This window comes from Dermacentor albipictus, chromosome 8, assembly GCF_038994185.2.
Source record: "Dermacentor albipictus isolate Rhodes 1998 colony chromosome 8, USDA_Dalb.pri_finalv2, whole genome shotgun sequence".
Classification (NCBI taxonomy): domain Eukaryota; kingdom Metazoa; phylum Arthropoda; class Arachnida; order Ixodida; family Ixodidae; genus Dermacentor; species Dermacentor albipictus.
In genome coordinates, this window is record NC_091828.1 from 102,873,139 (window position 1) to 102,896,390 (window position 23,252).

The 23,252-nt window shown below is 50.2% G+C and overlaps 2 protein-coding genes across 2 annotated transcripts in view; both read right to left on the reverse strand.

Annotated features, from left to right (window-relative positions):
* Positions 1 to 19,941, reverse strand: part of LOC135913710 (cytokine-inducible SH2-containing protein-like) — a 49,988-nt gene extending 30,047 nt beyond the window's left edge. Inside the window, exon 1 of the mRNA XM_065446306.2 lies at positions 19,108 to 19,941. The gene's annotated coding sequence lies outside the window, so the exon portion shown is untranslated. The remainder of the gene's footprint in view (positions 1 to 19,107) is intronic.
* Positions 58 to 1,935, reverse strand: LOC139048529 (putative nuclease HARBI1). Its single transcript, XM_070522932.1, has 3 exons — positions 1,215 to 1,935; positions 1,000 to 1,141; positions 58 to 548 (listed from the first exon to the last, which is right to left on the reverse strand). The coding sequence occupies exons 1-3, from the start codon at positions 1,749 to 1,751 to the stop codon at positions 58 to 60; spliced, it is 1,170 nt and encodes a 389-aa protein (XP_070379033.1). The 5' UTR covers positions 1,752 to 1,935.
* Positions 19,942 to 23,252: the final 3,311 nt, after the last annotated feature.

Sequence of the window (23,252 nt, forward strand, 5' to 3'; positions counted from 1 at the left end):
TCTATTAGATGTGTAGACAGCGGTAATAAACATCTGCCTGCAGTGTCAGGCACATGTTTATTGCTGCTGTCGGTGCTGCTGTCGTCGCAGCCGCCTTCGCACCCTTTGCAGGTATCGCTGGTGCTGCTGCCGTGTCGTGCCAAATGAGCTAATAACATTATCCCGGGCAGCACAGCCTCTCATGTACATCATGCGTGCTGCCCTCACTTGGGGAACTCTCTGTGGGGAGGGGTTGCCACTTTCATCGTCACTGCTGCTGTTGCTGCTGTCATCACTAACATCATCCGACAACACGTCACCTTCATCAAGACACAAGTTGTGCAACACTGCACATGCTGCAACGATGTTGGCAGCGCGCTCTGGTTGGTAGTGGAGGGCGCGGTACCGCTGAAGGCAGCGAAAGCGGCTCTTCAAAAGCCCAATGCACCGCTCCACTACGGACCGCATGGCAGCATGTGCAGTGTTGTACCTGCCTTCTGCAGTGTGTACGGGAGGGTGGCCTGTGACTGGGGTCAGGAGCCATGGTTCCAGGGGGTAGCCGCTGTCACCTGCAGGATCATAAAAAATGGTATGAAATCTGCACAAAGTTTAGTAGGCGAAGCATGGGTCATGTAAAATGCACCTACTACAGAAAGGCTGCAATAAAGAAATATACAGGCTGAGCACCTGACCCAGCTGTGATCACAGATAACAATAGCTGGGACACAGCATCCCTATTTGCAGCAAGGCAGCTTTTTGTGTAGTCTTCATTCGCAAATAACTGTCGGTGTAAAAAAAGAATGTGACAACGTGTGCACTGTACACTCACATTAAAAATTAGTTTAAAGTAAGGTTTCTTGTCACTTTATTTCGTGCGGATACCATTGGAAAATTTCTACATCTCGCCTATACTTAATAACCTGACTGTAACATAAGGGGTTCGGGCTTCAATATTCTCTTACGCCGCGAGCACGCTTTGCTGCCAGAATTGCAACTGTACAAAATTTTCCCGCTGCTCACCGAGGAGGTGTTCGCCGGCCTTGGCAATATGCCCCTCCAGGAACCGACGACGCAACCACGTAGTTCTCCAGACGTGGGCGTCGTGGTCTGACCCCGGTCGCAGAGGGTCGATGGCGAGGATCCGCATGCCTGCGTCGCAGATCTGACGAGAGCGCGCACAGCATAAGCCACGCGTTGCGATCACGGGCCAATTAGACAAAAATTAAGATACTTACGAACATTGTGTTGAGGGCGTAGTACCCTTTGCGGCACATGAATGCCGCCTTCTGCTCGCCCTTCGGTGCGATGATGGCTATCAGGCTGCCGTCCACGCATCCGATGACGCCGGGAATGGAGCCGCGTCGAAGGAACCCTTCCTTCACGGCCGCCTTCTCCTCCGACGTCCTCGGGAAATGGACCCACTTGTTGCGGGCCCCGGCGTGGACGATTGCCTCCGCCACGCGTCGCACACACTTGCTGACCGCAGGCTGGGTCACGCCGATCGTCTCCTCGCTCCCTACCGAGGCCTGAAAGCTGCCCGTTGCGAAGAATCGCAACGCGCGCAACACTTGCCGCTCCACCGACAGCGCTGAAGTTCTCACGCCTCCGAGTTCCTCCGCCACTTCGTCGCACAGCCACCGCACAGTTTCTTTCTTCAGGCGAAAGTGCCGCCGAAACTGATCGTCTGGCATGTCAAACGCATCCTCGGGCTCTCTCCTCCCGCGCCCGCACAGACGAGCCGCCGCCGCCAAACAAACCACGAAGGCCGCCATTTTTTTCTATTCCAAACGGACCGGGGCACTCACCGGCTATTCCACGAATTTGCCGGGTTTGTTCGGCATAATTTAGCATAATGTGTGCGTAAACGTCACTTTGACGTGGCAGTTTTTGTGCATTCCTGACGTCGCTTGACAGGCAGGAAAAATGGGCGCGGCCTCAAAAAATTCGACCAATGACCGAGCGGTGTCGGCCATGTTGGAATAGAAACAAAACGGAATAGTTTTACGTTATACCGGTCCAGGGTAACAGTGTTATATTAAAGGGACTGACTGTTGCGCCAGTGGAACTTGTAACCATGGCAACTTAGTGGGCAGAAATAGCCTGTGAGTGGCGGACAGGCACAAATAGCGTCCTTGACCGCTTCATTGTGATAGCAATTGTACGAACGCGAGAGGCGCAACCGAGCCGTCGTGCTGTCTTGTTATTCGATCACGGGTCTGCGACCTTGTCAGCCTCGGTGCTGCTGTCATCAACTTTGTCGTCAGGACACCCATGCCAGTTTTTTTCGCGACACTACCAAGCCTTTCGTACGCATTAGCCTCTAAATTTCATTTCTTTTATTTTCTTTATTTTTTCAAAAAGAGAGTTTTCACCCACGAAGATTGAAGCAGCAGTACAGCACGATAACGCGAAGCAAAATTTTGAACACAGACACTGCTACTGTATGGCCATCGCCATGTGCCTCATGCGACATCTGAGAGAAGACGGATAACCTTCGCGCCTTCTTGATCGCTTTCTTTAATACCGAGTCGCGGAAGCCGGCTGAAGCAAACCCCTGCACCTAGAACTGGACATCGCATCCTCATATTCAACGAAGAGTCATGAATCCGAAACCCCACAGATACCAATTAGGCTTCAAATTATTCTCGTCCAGAAGGCATTGTTACACACACACAAACAAACAAAAATGTGCCTACTCTTCATAACGAGTGGTACATGACCCCGATAGCAAAAGAACACACGTCCTTCAGACGGCTCCAGTTCATCCTCACACACGGGCGCTTTGGTGCGAAGCAAAACAAAGATTTAAAAAACAACACACAATAACAACAACAAGGCTGCGCGGGAAAGCTCGCCGGGCTTACAAGTGGCGTCGTCGACCGCAGCGCCCTCTCCAAATGGCCGAGCCCTGCCGGCGTCACAAGAAACACCCGCGCAGCGCCGCGACATCGTTCGCGCGCTCCTAACGTCCTCTCTCGAGTAGCCGGTGAGTTTGCACTCGTTGACGCGTTCCATTTGTAAACACAGCGTTATCGCCCTGTGTGCTACTACACTCCGTGTTTACGAAAGGGGCCGGTTTGACCGGGCTAGTGGCGCGCTACGCATACTTACGGGCCAACGCACAACGGTAAAGAGAGAGAGAGAGAAAGTAACGATAATAAAAAGTGAACTTCGTACAGCGCCTGGCGCGTGCGCCTAGAAAATACATTTCCCGCGCTTCCTTCTCTCGCTTTGAACTTTTCTTTCTTACTTCATGCGCTTCTGCGAAGCACAGCTGCTTCGTGAGCTCTCTTTGTGTGCCTTACTACGCACGCACACACGCGGTGCGCTAGGTAACGGACGACGTCTAGCAGTCGTGCTACACGGAGGAAGCAGAAAACGCTTCGTCCACGGAACAGCCGACCGAAATAGAAAAGGAACAGACGTACTACGACCCAGACGATCTCGACACGGAAACGGTGACGATTGGTCTCCACCTCGGATGAGAGCTCAAGTTATTTGTATTATTATAATCCTACTACTGTCTTCATGTCGGAGGGAGTCATATATATATATATATATATATATATATATATATATATATATATATATTATATATATATATATATATATATATATATATATATATATATATATATATATATATATATATATATATTGCTTCCGCGGAATCGAGCAAACGACCGAAAAGAGCAGACGTACTATATATATAGGACCAGACGATTCTCCCGGGAGCGGCGATAATTGCCTGCATCGTAAATGGAGAAAACACTAGTGGGGTTATAAATAACTGGCACCGTGAGATATAAAGCACGGCATAGTACTCGAGGACTGCGGCTTGAATAGACAGTGCCCTGGATCCTAATACGATGTGAATCGAAGACGTGTCTGCGGAACGGAGGGAGTCACACATGATTCTTCCACTCCGTCGAGCAGACAATAGGGAAAAAAATCAGAAAACAAAAAGTAACGGCGTTTGAAACGTTAATGTTTACTACCGACGGCTTTGTCGAAAACTGTGACTGCCGACGCCATTTCGAGCGTCGAGATTTCCGAACGCGGAAGGCACCACGTTCCCGTCGCGCCGTATCAACAGCGCCGAGCATCACCTTTCTCTGCGGCAAATCATATTCTGCCTCGTAAGAAGCGGAAGCTGCTGCAAGACAAACGGGTTTCACGTATCATCCAAACGCCTGATACGCGAATGCGGCAAAACTAACGTATCATTCAAACGCCTGATACGCCCATGCGGCAAAACTAGCGTATCATCCAAACGCCTGGTTCGCCAATGCGGCAAAACTAACGCATCATCCGAACGCCTGATACGCCAATGCGGCAAAACTAACGCATTGCAATCAAGTGCTCTGTGATCCATGAAACATCCGATGTGCCTCTGGCGCAACAAAGACTCGCTCGGAATTCGAACAGCGATAATTCCACAGGTTCGAAAACTTTCTCCGCCATTTTTTATACAATCCCCTTCTTACACTTTGCAGCTAAATTAATATCAAGTAGCATGTTCAACACTAACGAGAAACCCTAAATTACTTTGGACTGGTAAACCATTACTTCAAAACTCTATTTTCGTTAGCTTTGACTTAATAATCTTGATTGTGGCCTCAACCATGAGGTAAACGAGTGTACAAAGGAAAAGCGTGAAACATCGTACGCCGTTTCGCCAGTTGCATGAGCGTTAAAACTTTTCACCCGCAGACAAGTTGGAGGCGTAAACGAGCGAAATTTACGGGTAAAAAGCGTCACGGGCAACAAAAAGAAAAATAACAAGTGCGTTCCTGTTATAAAGCGATCGTCGATCACACTTAACGTTTACGACCAGGAACAAGCTGCAGTTTGAAATACGCGGAACACGTCTTGCGTCAAACGGCCGCTTCGGGAGTAAAACACGCAGTTTCCGGGTTAAAAAAAAAAAAAAACGAGCAACGTGACGGGGTCAACATTCCCTGTAGACCTGTCAGCGATGTTCGCACAGGCGGAGATCTCTCGTCTAATCGCCGAAGCTAATAATATATATATATATATATATATATATATATATATATATATGTGTGTGTGTGTGTGTGTGTGTGTGTGTGTGTGTGTGTGTGTGTGTGTGTGTGTGTGTGTGTGTGTGTGTGTGTGTGTGTGTGTGACGCATCATCTAAACGCCTGATGCGCCAATGCGGCAAAACTAACGCATTGCATTCAAATGCTCTGTGATCCATGAAACATCCGACGTGCCTATATATATATATATACACGAAGTATAGACGAGTTTACAATATCGATAAATAGTGCGATAGAAAGGTGCACCAAACAGCGCAAAATAATTTCAGCTGCATTAGTAAACTACACTTCTGCAACACACCCTCCTTCCCCCCCCCCCCCCTAACAAAAGAAATTGGCACTGCTAAAGTGATGAGAGGAGGTTTGAGATGAGCCGGAAAGGTCGAAAAAAAAAAGACGAAAAGAAAATGTGAGACGGGTGGCGAACGTCGCCCAGTTAATCTTTTCTCGGTAAAGATCAAGTATATATATATATATATATATATATATATATATATATATATATATATATATATATATATATATATATATATTGTAACGACGTGGGATCGACGAGTATGCGTAGCAGCACCGCCAAGAAACGCACTTTATCAGTCGTCCAAGGGAACAACAACAACGTCTTCTTCGTTTCCCCTGCTTCAAAACCCGCGCTACTTCAGCGTTGTCCCCACTGGCGCATACCCGCTGAATTATGGTTCTGCCAAATATAGTCGTGTCACTTGCTCCCCCTTTAGAAAAGATCATCGTCCCGATGATAGACGCTTGGAAAGCAGCGGTAAAGAACTGCGCAGTCTTGGCAGTCCTCATAGTACGGCTTCATACGCAGCACGTGAACCACCTCGGGTAAATGCCGTCGGCGCTTTGAACAGTGCGAGCTGTCTGGAACGACTTCGTAGTTGACGTCACTGATGCGTCGGAGAACTATGTAGGGCCCGAAGTATTTGCGTAGGAGCTTTTCAGAGAGCCCACGCTGTCGAATAGGTGTCCACACCCACACTTTGTCGCCGATGTTGTATGTTACGGCTTTGTGCCGAAGATTGTAGCGTCGGGCGTCAATGTCCTGTTGCTCGTGGATTCGCAGACGCGCAAGCTGCCTAGCTGCCTCTGCTCGGTGTATTATCTCTTCAGCACCCGTCTCGTTGTCGTCAAATTCATGAGGGAGCATTGCATCTAATGTTGTTGTAACCTCACGGCCGTATACGAGACTGAAGGGCGTCTTGCGAGTGGTCTCTTGACGAGCCGTATTGTACGCGAAGGTGACATAAGGTAAAACCTCGTCCCAGTTCCTATGCTCTACATCTACGTACATGCTTATCATATCAGCCAATGTCCTATTGAGTCGTTCTGTCAGTCCATTCGTTTGGGGGTGATACGCTGTTGTCTTCCGGTGGGCGGTACCACTTAGACGTAGAACGATATCTAAAAACTGGGCCATGAACGCAGTACCTCTGTCGGTGACGACTACGGCGGGAGCGCCATGCCTTAAAACGATGGATTCCAGAAAAAATCGTGCCGCTTCATCTGCTGTTGCCCTTTGCAGGGCACTTGTCTCGGCATATCTAGTGAGATAATCCGTGGCAACGATTATCCACCTATTACCAGTAGTAGACGTAGGGAAGGGGCCCAGAAAGTCCATGCCTACTTGCGCAAATGGTGTGGCTGGTACGTCAACAGGGTGCAGTAAGCCGGCTGGTTTGACGGATGGCGGTTTACGACGTTGGCAATCCAGACATGTCTGAACGTAACGTTTAACGCCCGCAGTAAGTCTCGGCCAGTAGTAATTCTGCCGAATCCGTGCCAATGTGCGAGTATAGCCCAAGTGCCCAGCAGTCGGCTCGTTGTGGCAGGCGTGTAAGATTTCACGTCGAAGCGGTGATGGAACAACAAGTAAGTAGTTGCTGCCACTAGGCGAGAAGTTCTTCTTGTAGAGGACGTTGCGACGCAAGCAGTATGATGCCACCCCTCTTGCAAAGAGCCTCGGCACGCTGTTGGTTCGTCCTTCGAGGTAATCAATAAGCGGCAGCAATTCAATGTCATCCCGTTGCTGGCGTGAAAGATCGGCAGTATCCACGAGTCCCAGAAAAACGGTGTCGTCATCGTCTTGTGCTGCCGGCTCAACAGGAGACCGAGAAAGGCAGTCGGCGTCTGCGTGCCGTTTTCCCGACTTGTATGTAACAACAAAGTCGAACTCTTGGAGTCGAAGACTCCAGCGTGCGAGCCGGCCGGAAGGATCTTTCAAATTAATGAGCCAGCAGAGGGAATGGTGGTCACTTACGACGGTGAAAGACCGACCATACAAATACGGACGAAATTTCAGAACTGCCCATACCATTGCGAGGCATTCTTTTTCAGTGGTGGAGTAGTTAGCTTCGGCTCGGGATAGTGTCCTACTGGCGTAAGCAATCACTTTTTCGCTGTCGCCCTGCCATTGTACTAGCACCGCCCCTAGACCGACATTGCTAGCGTCTGTATGCAATATCGTCGGGGCTTCCTCATCGAAGTGTGCTAATACGGGAGGCGATTGCATGCGTTGCCGGAGCTCGTGGAATGCCCGCTCCTGGTCTTCGCCCCAAGTAAAAGGCATATCTTCGCGGGTGAGCTGTGTTAACGGCCATGCGATACGCGAGAAATTCGCAATAAATCGCCGGTAATATGCACAGAGTCCCAGAAAACGTCGCACGGCTTTTTTGTCTGATGGAATCGGGAAATTAGCGACGGCGGCAATTTTATCCGGATCAGGTCGGACTCCTTGGCTACTGACGACGTGACCGAGGAACTGAAGCTCATGAAAAGCAAAATGGCACTTCTCAGGCTTCAAAGTAAGACCGGCAGAGCGTATCGCTTCAAAAACAGTTTTCAGCCTTCGTAAGTGTTCGTCGAACGTTGCGGAAAAGACAATCACGTCATCCAAGTACACCAGGCATGTTTGCCATTTGAGTCCGGAGAGCACAGTGTCCATTAGACGCTGAAATGTTGCTGGCGCCGAACACAAACCGAAAGGAAGTACCTGAAATTCATAAAGTCCATCAGGCGTCACAAAGGCTGTTTTCTCACGGTCTCTCTCATCCACTTCGATCTGCCAATAACCGCTTTTCAAGTCCATTGAGGAAAAGTAGCACGAGTTTCGCAACCTATCCAAGGAATCATCAATACGTGGCAGTGGATAAACGTCCTTCTTTGTGACCTGATTGAGCTTCCGATAGTCGACGCAGAAGCGCAGGCTACCGTCCTTCTTCTTCACTAAAACCACAGGTGATGCCCACGGACTATTAGATGGTCGAATAACGCCATCTTCTAGCATCGTCTTCACTTGTTTTTGTATTGCTTCGCGTTCCTTTGGGGCCACACGATAAGGGTTTTGTCGGATGGGTCTGGCGTCGACATCAGTAATGATGCGGTGTTTGGTAAGTGGCGTTTGACCAACTCTTGACGCAGAGGAGAAACAGCCCTGGTACTGCTTGATGAGCTCAAACAGACGGTTCCGCTCAACGGCCGTTAACGTCGGATTAACGTCTACAATAGGTGCAGCTGTGTGGATTGTAGAGGCCGACTCCTGTGCTAAGTGGCAGTCTTGTATTTCTGTCACTTCGTCGAAATAGGCGACAGCAGTGCCTCTAACGATGTGTCGGCGCTCTCTACTAAAATTTGTCAGCAAGAGTTCGGCGCTTCCGTCGATTACATTGATAAGGGCTCTGGCAATGGACACACCGCAATTCAGTGCTAGCGCACTGATGTATTCAGCTACTCCAGTCCCACTTTGCAGGCTGTCACAGCGCACCTGTACGAGAGAGCAACTCCGCGGCAAAAGTATGACGTCGTCCGCGGCAATACGTAAGCGAGGTTGTTGTGGCTTCTCATCGGTGACATTATCCGAACTCGTGGCAAATGTGACGCTTCTGTCACGGATGTTAATCACGGCGCCGTACTCCCGTAGGAAATCCATGCCCAGTATAAGTTCTTTACAACACTCAGTAAGGATGACGAGGGTGACGACGAAGGTTGAACCGGCGATTAAGAGTCGGGCCGTGCATTTCCCGACAGGTGTCATCAACTGACCTCCGGCGGTTCTTATGTTGGGCCCGTGCCATGGTGTCTTCACCTTCCTCAGTTTGTCAGCGACCTGTAAGCTAAGGATAGAAAAATGGGAGCCAGTGTCAACCAGAGCGGCTATTTTGTGGCCGTCAATGTAAACGATGAGCTCGGCGCTGACGATGTCAGTTACGTCTTTCGTACTTCCATTCGTCGTATTCGTCGTTGTGCTGGGCGTCTTTTTCGTCAATGTAGTCTTCACGTCGTCGTTCGTCGATAACGGGGGATGTGGAGCAGTTAGAGTATTGGCAACCTCACCCCCGGAGGTCGCAGCGGCTAGTTTCCCCGTCGAGGGCTAGGCGACCTGCCCCTAGTGACGTCGGCAAAACTGCGACGAGTCGGCGAACTGTAGCGCGCCGGAGATGGAGAAGGAGAACGTGGTCGGGGCGTCGTCGTATTTGGTGGCTGACTGTTCACAGGGGCGTCGTTGTAAGCGCGTCGACCGTCGCACGGAGAGTAAGCATAGTTGGCAGGAAAGCTTGGGTGTTGAGCGGCGCGATAGTTATTCCATTTGCGGCAAACTCTATAGACATGTCCAGCTTCACCACAATGGTAGCACACTGGTCGACGATCGACGGTGCGCCACAAATCGGTTTTCCGACGCTGGTAGTTCGGCGGTAACTCTCCATGGAGCCAAGGAGTGGCGTGCGCATGTCCAAAATACGTCGTTGTTTGTGCTGGCATGATCGGCGGGGTCGGTAGAGTCGACGAGGGTGACGATGTCGGCTCTACTTGTGGCGTAGGTGGTGTTGTAGTTATCGGTGTCAACGGCGTTGAAGTTGCGTTGAGTGGACGGCGAACAGCTTCCGCATAAGTGAGGCGCCGCGGAACGTTGCCGCAGTCTGGCGCTGAAAAAGCTTGCCGGACTTCCTCCCGGACAACATCAGCAACAAAAGATAACGCTGGCGTCGGTTCCGTAGGCGCAACCACAAAGCCGAGCTGCCGAAGCTCTTCTCGCACCACTTCTCGGACAACTTCACGCAGAGACATGTCGTTACTCGCAGCCAGTACGGAAGTGTTCGCCGTCGAGTTGCCCATGTCATGCTGGCGGTATCGTTGATGCAGGGCCCGTTCAATGGCTGTAGCTTCTTTTGTGAACTGTGCCACTGTTGTCGGTGGATTTCTCACAAGGCCAGCAAACAGTTGCTCCTTCACTCCTCGCAGGAGATATCGCAGCTTTCTTTCCTCTGGCATGTCTGGGTCTGCCCTTCGGAAAAGACGGGCCATGTCTTCCGAGAACATAGCAACGCTCTCATTGGGCTTTTGAACGCGGATTTCGAGGAGACGCTGCGCGTTTTCCCTCCTGTCGATGCTTGAAAAGGTATCCAGCAGCTGTGCGCGGAAGTCGTCCCACGTGGCAAAGCTCCTCTCCCGGTTTACGTACCACGTACGAGCATTGTCCTTCAAATAGAAATATACACTCGAGAGTTTGTCCGCCGAGCTGGTCTTATGGTTATACTGGGCGACGCGCTCGAACTGGTCTAGCCAATCTTGGACGTCTTCAAAGGCATCACCATGAAAGCTCTCCGGGACCATAGGATTCTGTAGTGTTACTTGCGATGGAGCTGCGGTGGCCATGTTATTTGTAGGAGGCAAACGATTTCTCGAAGTTTCTTGCAGGGGACTGGACTCGGGCGCTAAGCCTAGCAGGCGACGACTGAAGCGGTGGACAGGTGTTTCGATGCGCGATGGTGATTCCGGGCTCGATCGTCGGCTCCGCGAAGGGGTGCCAAGCATGAAGAATACCCAGCACCTCCACCAGTGTAACGACGTGGGATCGACGAGTATGCGTAGCAGCACCGCCAAGAAACGCACTTTATCAGTCGTCCAAGGGAACAACAACAACGTCTTCTTCGTTTCCCCTGCTTCAAAACCCGCGCTACTTCAGCGTTGTCCCCACTGGCGCATACCCGCTGAATTATGGTTCTGCCAAATATAGTCGTGTCAATATATATATATATATATATATATATATATATCGTATCCCATTATGTCGTACTGTAAGAGAGACAAGTACTGAACTTAGGAAGTTTCTTGAGATTCTGCTGCGCCACAGGCATACAGCGTAAATACGAGAAAGAATAATTTTAAAATCCGTGCCGGTGCGTCATATGTGTGTGTGTGTGTGTGTGTGTGTGTGTGTGTGTGTGTGTGTGTGTGTGTGTGTGTGTGTGTGTGTGTGTGTGCGCGTGTGTGTGTGTGTGTGTGTGTGTGTGTGTGAAGGTATTCACGTCGAATAAGCGCAACAAAGTTATTTTTGACGTTTCGGCCGGGGAGGCTCTCAATTTTTAAACCTTTATATATAGTACGAGCCGTTTTCTCTGTCCCCTATGCTTTCTGAACATCGCGGCCTCGAAATAGACCAGTTGTTTTCCGCAGAACAAAGACTTTTATTGTGTCAAACTTCCACTATACAAATATATATAAAAAAATTCAATATAAATACTGCTTCGCGTTTTCGCGAGCCAAACGGTTTTCTTTGCCGCGATTTCTTTTGATGGGCCGCGGGAACGGATTCTTTTCTTTCTTTTTTTTTCGGCGATTCGACTCGGACACTAATTCGAGAAGAATCACCAATACCGAGCTGCACAAGTTTTTTTTTTTTTTTTTTTTGCACGCGATCCTCGGACTGTTGCGTGTACCTTAATCGGTGGGCACATTTCCAAACTCGGGCCAATTTTCTTTCACACACCGCAGAAGAAGTGGGAATCGCGACAGACCATGGGGGCTCGAGTGCTTGGTCGAAGCAGCAAAGTCCTTGCCACCACGTGGACGGGTCCAGGTGCTTCACAGACTCCGAAACTCCTCCTTTTGACCACACTTTTAGACACGTCGAAATAGGTCGCATCTCAACAGAATTCTGCGGTGAAGCTCTGCTTTTTTTTTTCAATTTTATCCCGGTTCAGAAAAACGAAGACCCAACCCGTCGTGGTTGCTCAGTGGATATGGTGCTGGGCTGCTGAGCACGAGGTCGCGGCATCAAATCCCGGCCACGGCGGCCGCATTTCGATGGGGGCGAAATGCGAAAACACCCGTGTGCTTAGATTTAGGTGCACGTTGAAGAACCCCAGGTGGTCGAAATTTCCGGAGTCCTGCACTACGGCGTGCCTCATAATCAGAAAGTGGTTTTGGCACGTAAAACCCCATAATTTAAAACGAAGACCTGTTTTCTTCCGAAATTTTCAATGTGTTCCTCTTTCTTTTTTTTCAACCGCTTAGATCTCTATTGTAGACGTCACAGCGGTTGCGGGCAAACGGGATCAATTTAAGTTCAAAGTACTGTACTGTATACGTTTCTGCCATTTCTGAAAAAAAGACTAATAATAATAAACGCCATGCGAATTTGTCAAGCGGACAAGGGCGTGTAGAAGTAGAGCCGCATTATTTAAAGCGCACCGCAGGGTCTAGGTGACATTGCGGTCACACGCCAAATCAACGTCGCGGTAGCTTTCCGGCTGTGGCATCGCTCGAGGACGCGGGTTCGATTCCGACCGCGGCAGCCGCATTTCGTCGTGGGCAAAATAAAAAGAAAACGTTCGTGCACTTTAGATTATAGGGACACGTTCAATGAGCACCAGGGCGTCAAAATTAATTCGGAGTCCAAATGTTCAAATGAGTGCCTTCAAGACAGTGCGATACAATTTTTTTTTTTGTTCGAAGACCATTCGTTTAAGCGACGTAGCGTTTTCGGCACCGTGAAAATGTGCGACATCTGCGACAAAATGTTCGTTTTCGAAAAGTAGTAAATTTCTTGTGGGTGTTTGATCTACGGAAGGGGCACATTCTTGCGAAATCACTGCATGCTGACTTAAGGGAACCACGTACTAGCCAACAACGCTACGCTGTTGTGCCGGGGGGTGATTATGCTTTCTCCTTTTACGAGGGACAAGGTTGCCGAACGCGCCGAATTAGAATTTACGCACAAATCTAACCTGGTCAAAAACGTATATGCTAACAGCGAACTGTGAGTGTATATGCATGCTGCGAGAACGAAAAAGCTTTCGTTGTGTACGACAGCCCATAAGTACCGGGCCACAGCCGAGATTCACCGTTTATCGTCTGCTGGCCGGTCATCTGCTGTGGCGTCCCTGAGTCTGTTCTGTATCATCTGCGTAGTTTGTATTATGTCACTCTCGCTTCAAGATGGCAAAATTGCCCGCCAGTCGACCGGAATCAGTCTACCCACAAACATTTCAATTTCATTGTCGACTTTTATACAATATTTAACGATACCAGTTTAATCCAAACAGCTACAAAGGTCGTTTCAGCGTTGTCTATATCACTGGGCACGAAAAGAGTTTCGGACGGAACATTTAGCTAGCGAAAAAGGTGAAAAATGAGCAATCATTACACACGCACACCAAATGGCGCGACAGTCGAATGACTTCCGTGGTTCATTCCGCCCTCGGAAACAAAATGGCGGCCGTCTGCAGCGGTGTTCGTCTCTCTGCTTCCTCCTTCGCGAAGCGACGTCGTCTGCTAGTCGACATGGAACCAGAGCGTCTATCTCTCCGACAGGTACCCCCCGGCCCTACTCGGCAACCCATTCTGTGTCGCCTGCTATAGAACAATTAAACTCCCTTTCTCTGCACCGCGTCATATCTTGTTTCTACGCATTGAATTTAAAATGCACTTTCTCGGAAATATAGCAGCACAAGCTAGACAGTTGAACTGTCACGTTCCAGGAAAGCGCGGCGCTGAGCAGACGACAGCCGGCGAAAATAAGCAGACGTCCGTGTTCCTCGTCTGCTACAAGCGAACCTTACTCACACAATGAAAAGTGCGCGTTTGATTTAGGGCTACAGGAGATGAAAACTGCAGCCATGCAGAAGTGCGAAACAAAGGAACGCTGAAATGCATAGCAGCGACGCGAATCATTTTCGTATCACGCGCAACACAGCACCGGTGGATGGATTCTGAGAGCGTCCCCTTTGAAACGGGAGGGTGGCCGGCGCCACCAAGTTTCTTGTTCTTATGTTGCCCAACATCCTACGTCACGCAAAGAATTCCCAGCATCACACTTTCTGAAACACTATTGGGAACTTTGTTTTTCTACGCCTCCGTTGTTGGTGGTACCCCTACGTCTTTGCCACCGAACATCGGCAACGCCATCTACCGATCAGTGGTGAAACGACAGAAGATCCATTAGTTGTCTTGAATCTCTTTTTTCTTTACTTGACTATCAAACCCAAAATTATATGTCAATTGCTCCATTGTCGCAAGATGTTATTTCATTTCTCTCTCTCTCTTTCATTTCTGTATCTGAGGGTTGAGACCATGCGAGCCGGTTAATCTTGCTTAACGTGTTACGATCTCGTACAGTGCTAAGCAGTCATCTTTGACAGATCGGACCATTCTGATGCATTCCATTTGCGTCGAATCCTTAAAAACTCCCACGGGCGTCAAGTTGTTCGTCCACTTTCATTTCCCTTTGCCTTATCATTTCTACGCTTCAATTAAAACAACAAATAATATTCCTCTGATACTTTCTCCTTGGCTTTTCACTGCATATTCGTTTCATTTGGATCGATTGTGTAAAGGCTGTACGATATGATTGTTAACACTTGTTAAGAACGTTCCGGGAAATTGGTGGACGCAGTTCTTAGTACGACTATAGTCGATGGGCCGAGCGGTACTATATACGTAAATGCGTTGCTCACTGATCTGTATCGTGCCTTTAAAAAAAAAAAAAAAATTTGAAACTCCGACTGTCGGAGCCTGGCTGCAACTTGTTGAACGACGCCGTGTACATTGTATTGGATGTTTTTTTTTCTTTTTTTTATACTCCCACCTGTTTCTCGCTCTATACGCACAGATGCTTCGTCCTCCTTACAAGATGGCTGCTCGGACTGTCGCGGAGCCTTCTGGAGCTTGTACGATGTAACGGTGGTTTTCCTCTCTCTCTCTCTCTCTCTCTCTCTCTCTCTTTTTGTACGTTGCAATCACCGACTGCGCTGTGCGAAAATGCCTGTCGCATGCAAGGCGCCATGAAGTCGCGGATTCCTATAGGCTTTGTGTGTGCGTCGTCTGCTGTCGATTTTGACTGGAAACAAGGGAGAAAAAGACGGAGCAGGCTGAGTGCGCTGACTAAAAGAGAGAGAGAGAGAGAACACGTGAAGTAACAGAAGGCATTTGCTCGAGTGCCTCCGTTCACGTCTGGTGTCACATCATGACGCACAAGGAATAGAGCGCCGCTGGCCGAAGAATTCGCTCGGTATTTCGCCGAACAGTTGTTGCAGTGAGAGCGCGAGTTAACAAAATGAAAAAGGAGCTCGCAGACACCACGCTCGAACGAATACCGCTCGTCCGCCATGTCGTTTCGGTTGGCGAGATATAATTAAGCGCATCAAAGGCTTCGGCGTACGTCGTCTGCTTCGAAAGACTTCTGCTTCAATCGACAGACGATTTCAATTTGCGCCCTACTCCGTTCGAACGCTGGCTGATGTGGAGGCATCTTTTTTTGTGGTCTTCTCTCTGACCGGCGCCGCCTGAATGCGAATCTAATGCTTTATTACTGTACGATGGTTAAATTAGAATATTGTCTAATACGTGGGTGTTTCGCATTCTGTGAAAGACACCAAGACAGGCTACAGCGGAGCTTAAATGTTCATTGATAATCGAGTGGCGGCTAGACAAATTGACTGTAACTAGAAGAACCGTTATTAAGCTCCTGGCACGCTATTTACAAAGGGAGCTGGAATTCGAACGCGCGATGACCGTACAATTTACGCACGATAGGCAACAAACCGGGATATCTGATCTGAAACGAAGATTTCGAGCATTCGAACTGTGATAGGGACGAAACAGCTTACGCCAGAGATGACGACGCCAAAGTTGATCACGTGCTCTCCATTTCCAGATGATTGTTTTTGTCTGCCGAATGTTAGCCCGGTGAGGAAACATATTTGACGGGAACAGCAACGCATTTCGCTGTAGACTTAGAGTAGCATTTAACGGTATAATTAATGCGGATTTTAGCGGGAAATTACATTGCACTCTGCAGTGTTAGTCTGTCAATTAGCTTCCGTACACAAATCGGAGAGACAATCCCTAATAGTGCGTAATAGACATGATAGTGCGATACGATAAGGAAGAACCCGCGATAGGAATTGTTTTGCCGCACACGTTGTAAACTTGCAAGCACTCGCAAATCCCTTTCTGCTCTTCTTTGTGAATATTTGCAACGTCGGATACACGGTTAGATAGCGTTTTGTTCTTGTTGCGTGCACTGTGTATTGTATGGTAAATGATGACTGTTGCATAAACGAAGACGAAAATTTTCGGGAACGCTTTATCAGTATAAACCCACTTGGGTGTTTAGAGCATTCGCGCACATTTCAAACAGAGCGGGTGACCGTGTGTACTGTCTTTTGCAGCCGCCGTGTTGAACTTCTAAATAACGAAGTCTCCGCGCAAAATGTGCTTCCCGTTCTACCTGCGACGCTGTTGCTAACCCGTTCACTCGAAACGTAGGAATCACGAACATCTGCGTCCATCTTCCTCGCTCGATTCGTACGCGAAACCAACGCAGCAGCGCACACGACGGCAGCTTGCAAAGTGACAGCGCACGGTTTGAGATAGAAACGAATTTACATACATCAGGGAAAAAAATTCGAGCCAACTGTGCATGGACTGACAGTTGCAAAACACACGCGCGACATCCATTTTGCGTTTCTAAAAAAAAAGTACAGATTGGAGAATGCGCCGTTGTGTCCACAATTGTGGCACGAAATCAAAGGCCCGGCGGCCGGGGCTCGTGGGATCCTGAACTGAGGACTGCGCCCACACATCGGGCCCGTCGAATGACCCTTCGATTTCCCCATTATTTTAACAAACGTTTCCTCTCTCTCTCTCTCGTCTTCGCGTAGGCATGAACCGCACCCACAGGGCGGCATCAGCGTGGTAACATACATACGTCACAGAGCGAGCTATAGGTCTTTGTACGATCACAGGCGTGTTATTGCTGTGCAGGGGGACTGGCGCGGGCAGCGGAACAAAAATGTACCAAAGAAAAGCTCCGCTGACCGTTAATTATCCGAGCGGCCTACGCAGACGAACATCATAATTAAAGAAAGGGTCGAGAACGGCCGACTCGTGGAAGAAGACATCGAGAGAGAAGACGGGGGGACAACCTCGTCTGCGCAGGGTTTGGCCCGCGATCGACTGGCGGCGGGCAAAGAAGCCACGATTCAGCGATAAAAAAAGAAAATAGTAAAAATAATAGACGCAGGCCCCAGAACAGCGCGCGCGAAGGTTAAAAAAAGCCGCAGCGCCGGCTCGATTTTTCTTTTTAACGCCGCGCCGAAAGAGAGTATCTCGAATGACATGTGGGCGTATGCCATTTCGAGACCGGCGTGTAGAAGGAAAGGAAAATGGCAAAAAGAAAAGGGGAACTTCCGAAAGCCACGGCGTGATCAGGCAAATGAAAGAACGGCACACGCTATGCTGCAGGCCGCGGTAGGTTGATGGCCCCGATATGACCTCGTTCTGAAAGCCGAAGGACCGGCACAGCAGGAGCGCCGGCTTCGAAGCGAAACAAAGGAACAAGCCGCCGTGTCACACGAGAGCAAGTGGGTCTCGGTGCGACCCCGTTTCGGGCAACTTCTAAACGACAACGTTTTCTTTGTGTGTGTGTGTGTTCTGTTCTTCCGGAAATTCGGCATTATATCCGCACGCTTTCCAAAACTTCCATCACGCGCAGCGCCGTCGTCTGCTAGCAGCCGAAGTTGCAGAAGTGCGGCTGTCGTACGTCGCCCGCGTCGGAACTATAGTTTTCTGCAAAACCTGACGTCAGGAGACCGTCAAAGTATTCTCCGTAATGTTATCGAAGTTGCACACTGTGCAGTTATTGCGCGCCATCTGGATTGGGTGGCACGTCACAAAAACCTCGCGGTCCACATTTTCGCGCAACAAATTGACGTTGCAAGCTTGCCAGACGGCACACTTTCGATCCCGCCGTTTTCGTCTGGTGCAGCAAAAGTTTCAAACCTTCGTCTGCTCACATCGCACGTCGATGTGCATCGAATGTCTGCACAGACGTTCGGGGAAAATGCGCTACAGTGCGGTATTTTTCTTTTTTTCCTCGCGCACGAGGGAAGATAGTTAGTTAGCATAGCGTAAGCAGTGAACACTTCATCGCGAGAGTGAGCCGAATCAAGGCTTCATCTTGTCGTTTGCACCAACCAACGGCCAATCTTTCAAGCGCGCGTCCCCCCCATAACTTTGGAGAGAAGAGGTCTCTGACCTCGGCTCCAGCCAGTTTCGGTATGTGCTGCGTTGACAAGCCTCTCAACATCTCCGCTTCGAGCGGTCCACGAGCAAACGCACGCGATAACGTCTAGCTGTCTCTCTTTTCTTTTTTTCTCGGTTCGAGGCGTCGTCGAAGAGGAAATATCCAACCGCGAAGAAAAATAGCCCAGCGGCTCCGCCGTCATTCGTCGTAATGAAAGAGAAGACGGGGACGGGTTTTTCCTTCTGCGTTACGGCGAAAACTCGCACGCCGTCCCGGAATTCCCCGAAAAACAACAGGCTCCTTTCCTCGGAATCAACCGCCTGCGATCGTGACCGAACGTAAACGCAGAGCGCTTTAAACATAACGCAAATCGCGACAGCAGCCGGGGCAAAGCGGGCCCCAGGCGACGCTGCAGCGGCTAGGCTTAGCGTCGAGTTCGGCCCCGAACCCGACCGGCAGTTGCGCAAAGGCCGAACCGAGGCGAGCGCAGCCGTCGCGTTGCCGGCAGCTAGTGCTTCTCATCAGATCCGTGAAGCGTTATCGACGTCGATGCGAGCTGTTTCCAATTCAAACGCCTCCCGCTAACGTGTTCCGAGTTTGTAAAGCGGTCGTCAAACCCGGGGTCAGGTTGCGTGCGAACGAACGGGAGATGAGGGGAGTGCCGATGTTCGAGCGCGCGGCCCCAAACCGACAGAACGAGCTTAGGAGCCCGGGGTTTTTAAGGAAAGACCCTTCAAACTCACCCATGATGGTGACTGAGGCAGGGAGCAACAGTCCGTGGTGGAATCCAGAGTTACCGCGGTGCCTGTTGGACCGCTCCGTTCACACGACACATGCCAGTATCCACAGCAGCCGAAGGTTGGTCGAAGGCCCGCTGACGGCTAGGACGTATGGCGGCCTTGCCTCGTCCTTTCCAATCGATAATCCAGGGTCGTCAGTTTTGCCGAAGAAATTAACGAAAAGAAAAAAAAAAAGGAAGGGATTTAAACGCCACAAGTGCTTGGCGATTTGGACCCCTCCACGGGAAAGCCGAAAATCCTCCACCTCTCTCTCCTCAGTTGGGATGGTGCGCGCACAACACTTAACACGAGTTGATGCAAAAAAGAAACCGCACCGATGGCACTGAACGACGGGTTGCCGCACGAGATGAGGGAACAGGCCGGAGGTCGCCGGCGAGCAGGTAGTGTGGTGCGAGGTTCTTCTCAGTGGCGGCTTGCGGGAGCCCGGGCACTGCGCCTACCGCTCAGCTCGAGCGTTCAAACGACGACTTCGGCCGAAGCCGACCCGACGCCGGTCTGGGCCTCTCGCTGGGAACACCCTCCTCGCCAGCAACGCCGCCCTCGCCGACGCTTCGACCTCGCCGAGCGCACAGGCCTCAGGCCGCGCTCCGAACTGCACCGCCGCCGGTTTCTTCTACTGGGAATCCATCCGGAGAGCGCTTTCCAGGAACCAAGCTAGGAGGCGCTTCCCTTCTCCCTCCTGCAGCTCCTTCTCTCTATCAATACGCGCGCCGTTCTCCCTCTCTTGCTTCTTTCTGTTCTCTGGCCTTCTGATGCCGCCCTTCTTTCTTTCTTTTTGCAACGACGCCGCTACCGCTAAATTCGAGCAGCGTTGTGAGATCCACTGGTTAGGAGTCAGCCGATCAACAGGGCAAGAAACACGCCGATTCCACGCGTTTCTTCCGCGGGATCGACATCGATGCAGCGCGTCGTCTGCTACCGATGAGGAGAGCAGACGACGGGGCGGGCGCAGTAGACGTTGCTCCAACGAAGTGCGCGCGTAGTCAGCCCTAATTCATCGAGTTTGAGAGGAACAGAAAACAACAAAAATAGGGAGTTTATTGATATACACTGGGGCAATGCGAAGCTACACTCGCCAGGCAGACGTCAGCGCAAGAAGCACCGCCGAACACGCGGAACTACTTTCCGCTGCGCACCGACTGACTGCGCGCACCTCGTAGTTCGTGCAAGCCCTGCTGCATGGTTTTACGCTGAGACGGCTTCTCTTTTCTCCTCGCCGTTACGGGGAACGAACCGGTAAGAAGAGAGCCTCGCCACGGGCGAAGAGGAGGAGGGCAGGCGGCGAAGGAGGTCGCCAGCAGCAGCAGCACATCACTGCTATTTTCATTCCAACTCGCCGCTGCTTCCTTCCTTTTATTTCTCGCTGTGTTTACTTCCCAGAAAAACGTATTCGACGCCGCGGGCTTCGGAGAGGGCGGTAAATAAAAACGCGCTCGCCGCCGCGTTCCTGTAAAGAGAAGGAAGGCAGAAAGAGAGAGAGAGACAAAAGAAAGATAATAAACTCTTCTGCTATCTCGCTATCTCAAAGCCAAGCAAGAAACAAAAAGAGCCTTCTCCTTCTCTGGACATTCGGGGAAGGAAAGACCGCCTGGAGGGGAGCTTTCGGCAGGCATGTTAAGAAAGGATGAAAAGAGACGAAACAAAGGCGGTGGGCTATCTTTTTCGTTGTTGTTTACTTGGCTGTGACGTCACTGATTCGTCACGGGGGTTGCGCGCTTCCATTTATCGATTTAGAAGCGCGCGATGTGACGTCACGGGTGGTCAGCCGCTCTGGTTGGTGGATTCGGTAGCCACCGTGTCGTCTGCTGCTCCCGAACGCGGGGTTTCGTCTGCTCACGCCCAAACCCTTCCCCCATCTGCAACGTTTTCATCTGCAGTGGGGCACGCGTTTTTCTGTCGCTCGTTACCTGCCAAGCGCTGAAGCGCAAACGCCTGTGCTAAAAACACCGAGCCCCCCCCCCCCCCTTTTTTTTTTCCCTTTGAGTTCGCGGGGCTGACCATTCACAATTACCTCCAAGAGCGGTTCGTAGGGGACACCCGCGGTGTGACCGCTCCTTATGCTGTTCACTTTTACGACGCCCTAACCCACCGGTCACATTCATTCGCGCTTGTTACCTGTCATGGGAGAAAGCGATTTTTCTCGCTGGGACAAACGGGTTGATTTCCGTTCCTGCTCGACCCCGTCGGGGCCTGTGAGGTGAATGTGTGTTAGAGGGAACGGGGGGGAGGGCGAACTCCGAAGTGCAAGCTTTCGACCATTCTTAAACAAGGGGGGAAAAAAAGGAAAAGAAAAACACGAAGCCGCGGTAGATAGCAAGGTTGCAGAAAGGTACAGCGTGGTACGAGAATTCGCTCGGTGCCAGAGACTTCTCCTGCCGAGAAAGTTGCAAATGAACGGTTGTAAGAGACATCCTTTCGTCCTCTTTTCTTTTTCTTTACTTCTTTTCAGTCCATTCAGTGCGAGCTTTTGTGAGCCCGGTGCGGAAATAAACTCGCACAAATCCACGACCGACGCGCTTGGCTCCCGTCCGGACTCCTTTTGTGCATCGCTCAAAGGAATGAGGCACGTGGTCGGGCCGGCCGCGGAGGTGTGTACCAGGACGGCGGGGAATGCGGCTATCTGGCCGCGGTACGGGCAGCGCTTTTACCGAGCAGGAAATGCATCAAAGAAAGAAGACATGGAGAAAAAGAGGAAAAGAAAACTTGACCCTGTACTTATACTGTGCCGTGCATCCTTTCAAAGGCTTCTCTGCCGCGCCCCTCCCATAAGCCGTGACTGTGCCCCTCTCCCTCAACGAGATCACGGGGGTCAATGCACCGGAGAGCGCAGCCCCGGTCTCTCGGTCCCATGGCGGTGGGCGAGATTTTTATTGATCTTTAAATCAATCAGTCTCCATGCCTGTCGACGTCTCGGATAACGTCGGCCGCGGGAAGATGTCCTACAATAAGAAAGAAGTAAAAAAACAAGAAAGGGTCCGGGAGTAACAGTAAGGGCATAGCTGTTTCGCGGAACAATGGCGCCGCCGCCTGCCGTCTGCTAAACTTAGAGCACGTGCGCAACACGGATTTTGATGAACGCCGTCTGCAAGCCGCGGTTCCAGTATCGTCGTCGTCTGCTGCTCGGAAGGGAGAAATGAGCGGCGCGTTGCCGAACCAGACACTGCTCGTTTAGCCGACGATTTTGATGGCATTGCCCTGTAGGCACTGTGTATAGCTCAGAAGAAAAACTAAACAGAATGAAGACCAAAAGAGCACATTCGATACCAAATGGCAGATCGTGCGGCAAGGCTTTGAGGCATAGCTTTGATGAGCGCCGTCTGCAAGCCGCTGCTCCAGTATCGCCGCCGTCTGCTACTTCGAAATGAAAGTAAAAACAAGCTGACACTAAAAAAAAAATTGTAGCCATCTTGTACCCCAGATCAAAAACAACATGAAAACCTGCGAAGAGTTCGTAATTAACACACTGTGATAATTTTTAGAAACAGAAGATCGTGTGTGCAACAAGGCTTTGATGAGCGCCATCTGCAAGAAGCGGCGCGCTGTGTAGCAGACGATCTAGATCACACGTACTCATTTGCAGTCGTGGTTTACCCAAGAAAACAAAAAATCTAAAGAGAACGAAGACCAAATAGCATTCGCAAAGTATCAGTTTTGGAAACAGTAAGCACGTGCGTGCTATATCCAAAGACCAGGGTAACTCTATTCTGCTTTACGTAAGCTTTTCCAGGTTCCAGCTTAGAGTACTACACATGTTATTACACGACGCCTGGCGCTGCAGTTACAGATAAATTCATTCCATAAATTTTCATGCCATCGATGTTACATTTACACCTGACGCAATGTACCCACAACGTCAAAATCTGCGCGACTGTAACTACCACGCTATGTGCATTGCAATGGAGCTGCTGTCTTCTAAAAAATAAAAGAAATAATGGTTTGAGGACTTCACGAAAAAAATGTTGCTCACGCCGGTCGCTTGAAGTTGACCTCTTCAAACTCAAAAAAATGTCATTGTAGGAGTTTGACTGTCGTTTCGCGCTGTGTCTAAATGACAGGCTGCCGTAGTAGTCTAAAAATCGAAATTCACA

Excerpts from the sequence above, each read along its gene's own strand:
- LOC139048529 (XM_070522932.1), bottom strand. The coding sequence starts at position 1,751 with ATGGCGGCCTTCGTGGTTTGTTTGGCGGCGGCGGCTCGTCTGTGCGGG. Across the intron at positions 1,142-1,214 it reads ACGCCCTCAACACAATGTTC|ATCTGCGACGCAGGCATGCG; the intron begins GTAAGTATCTTA and ends CGCTCTCGTCAG. Across the intron at positions 549-999 it reads GGCCGGCGAACACCTCCTCG|GTGACAGCGGCTACCCCCTG; the intron begins GTGAGCAGCGGG and ends ATGATCCTGCAG.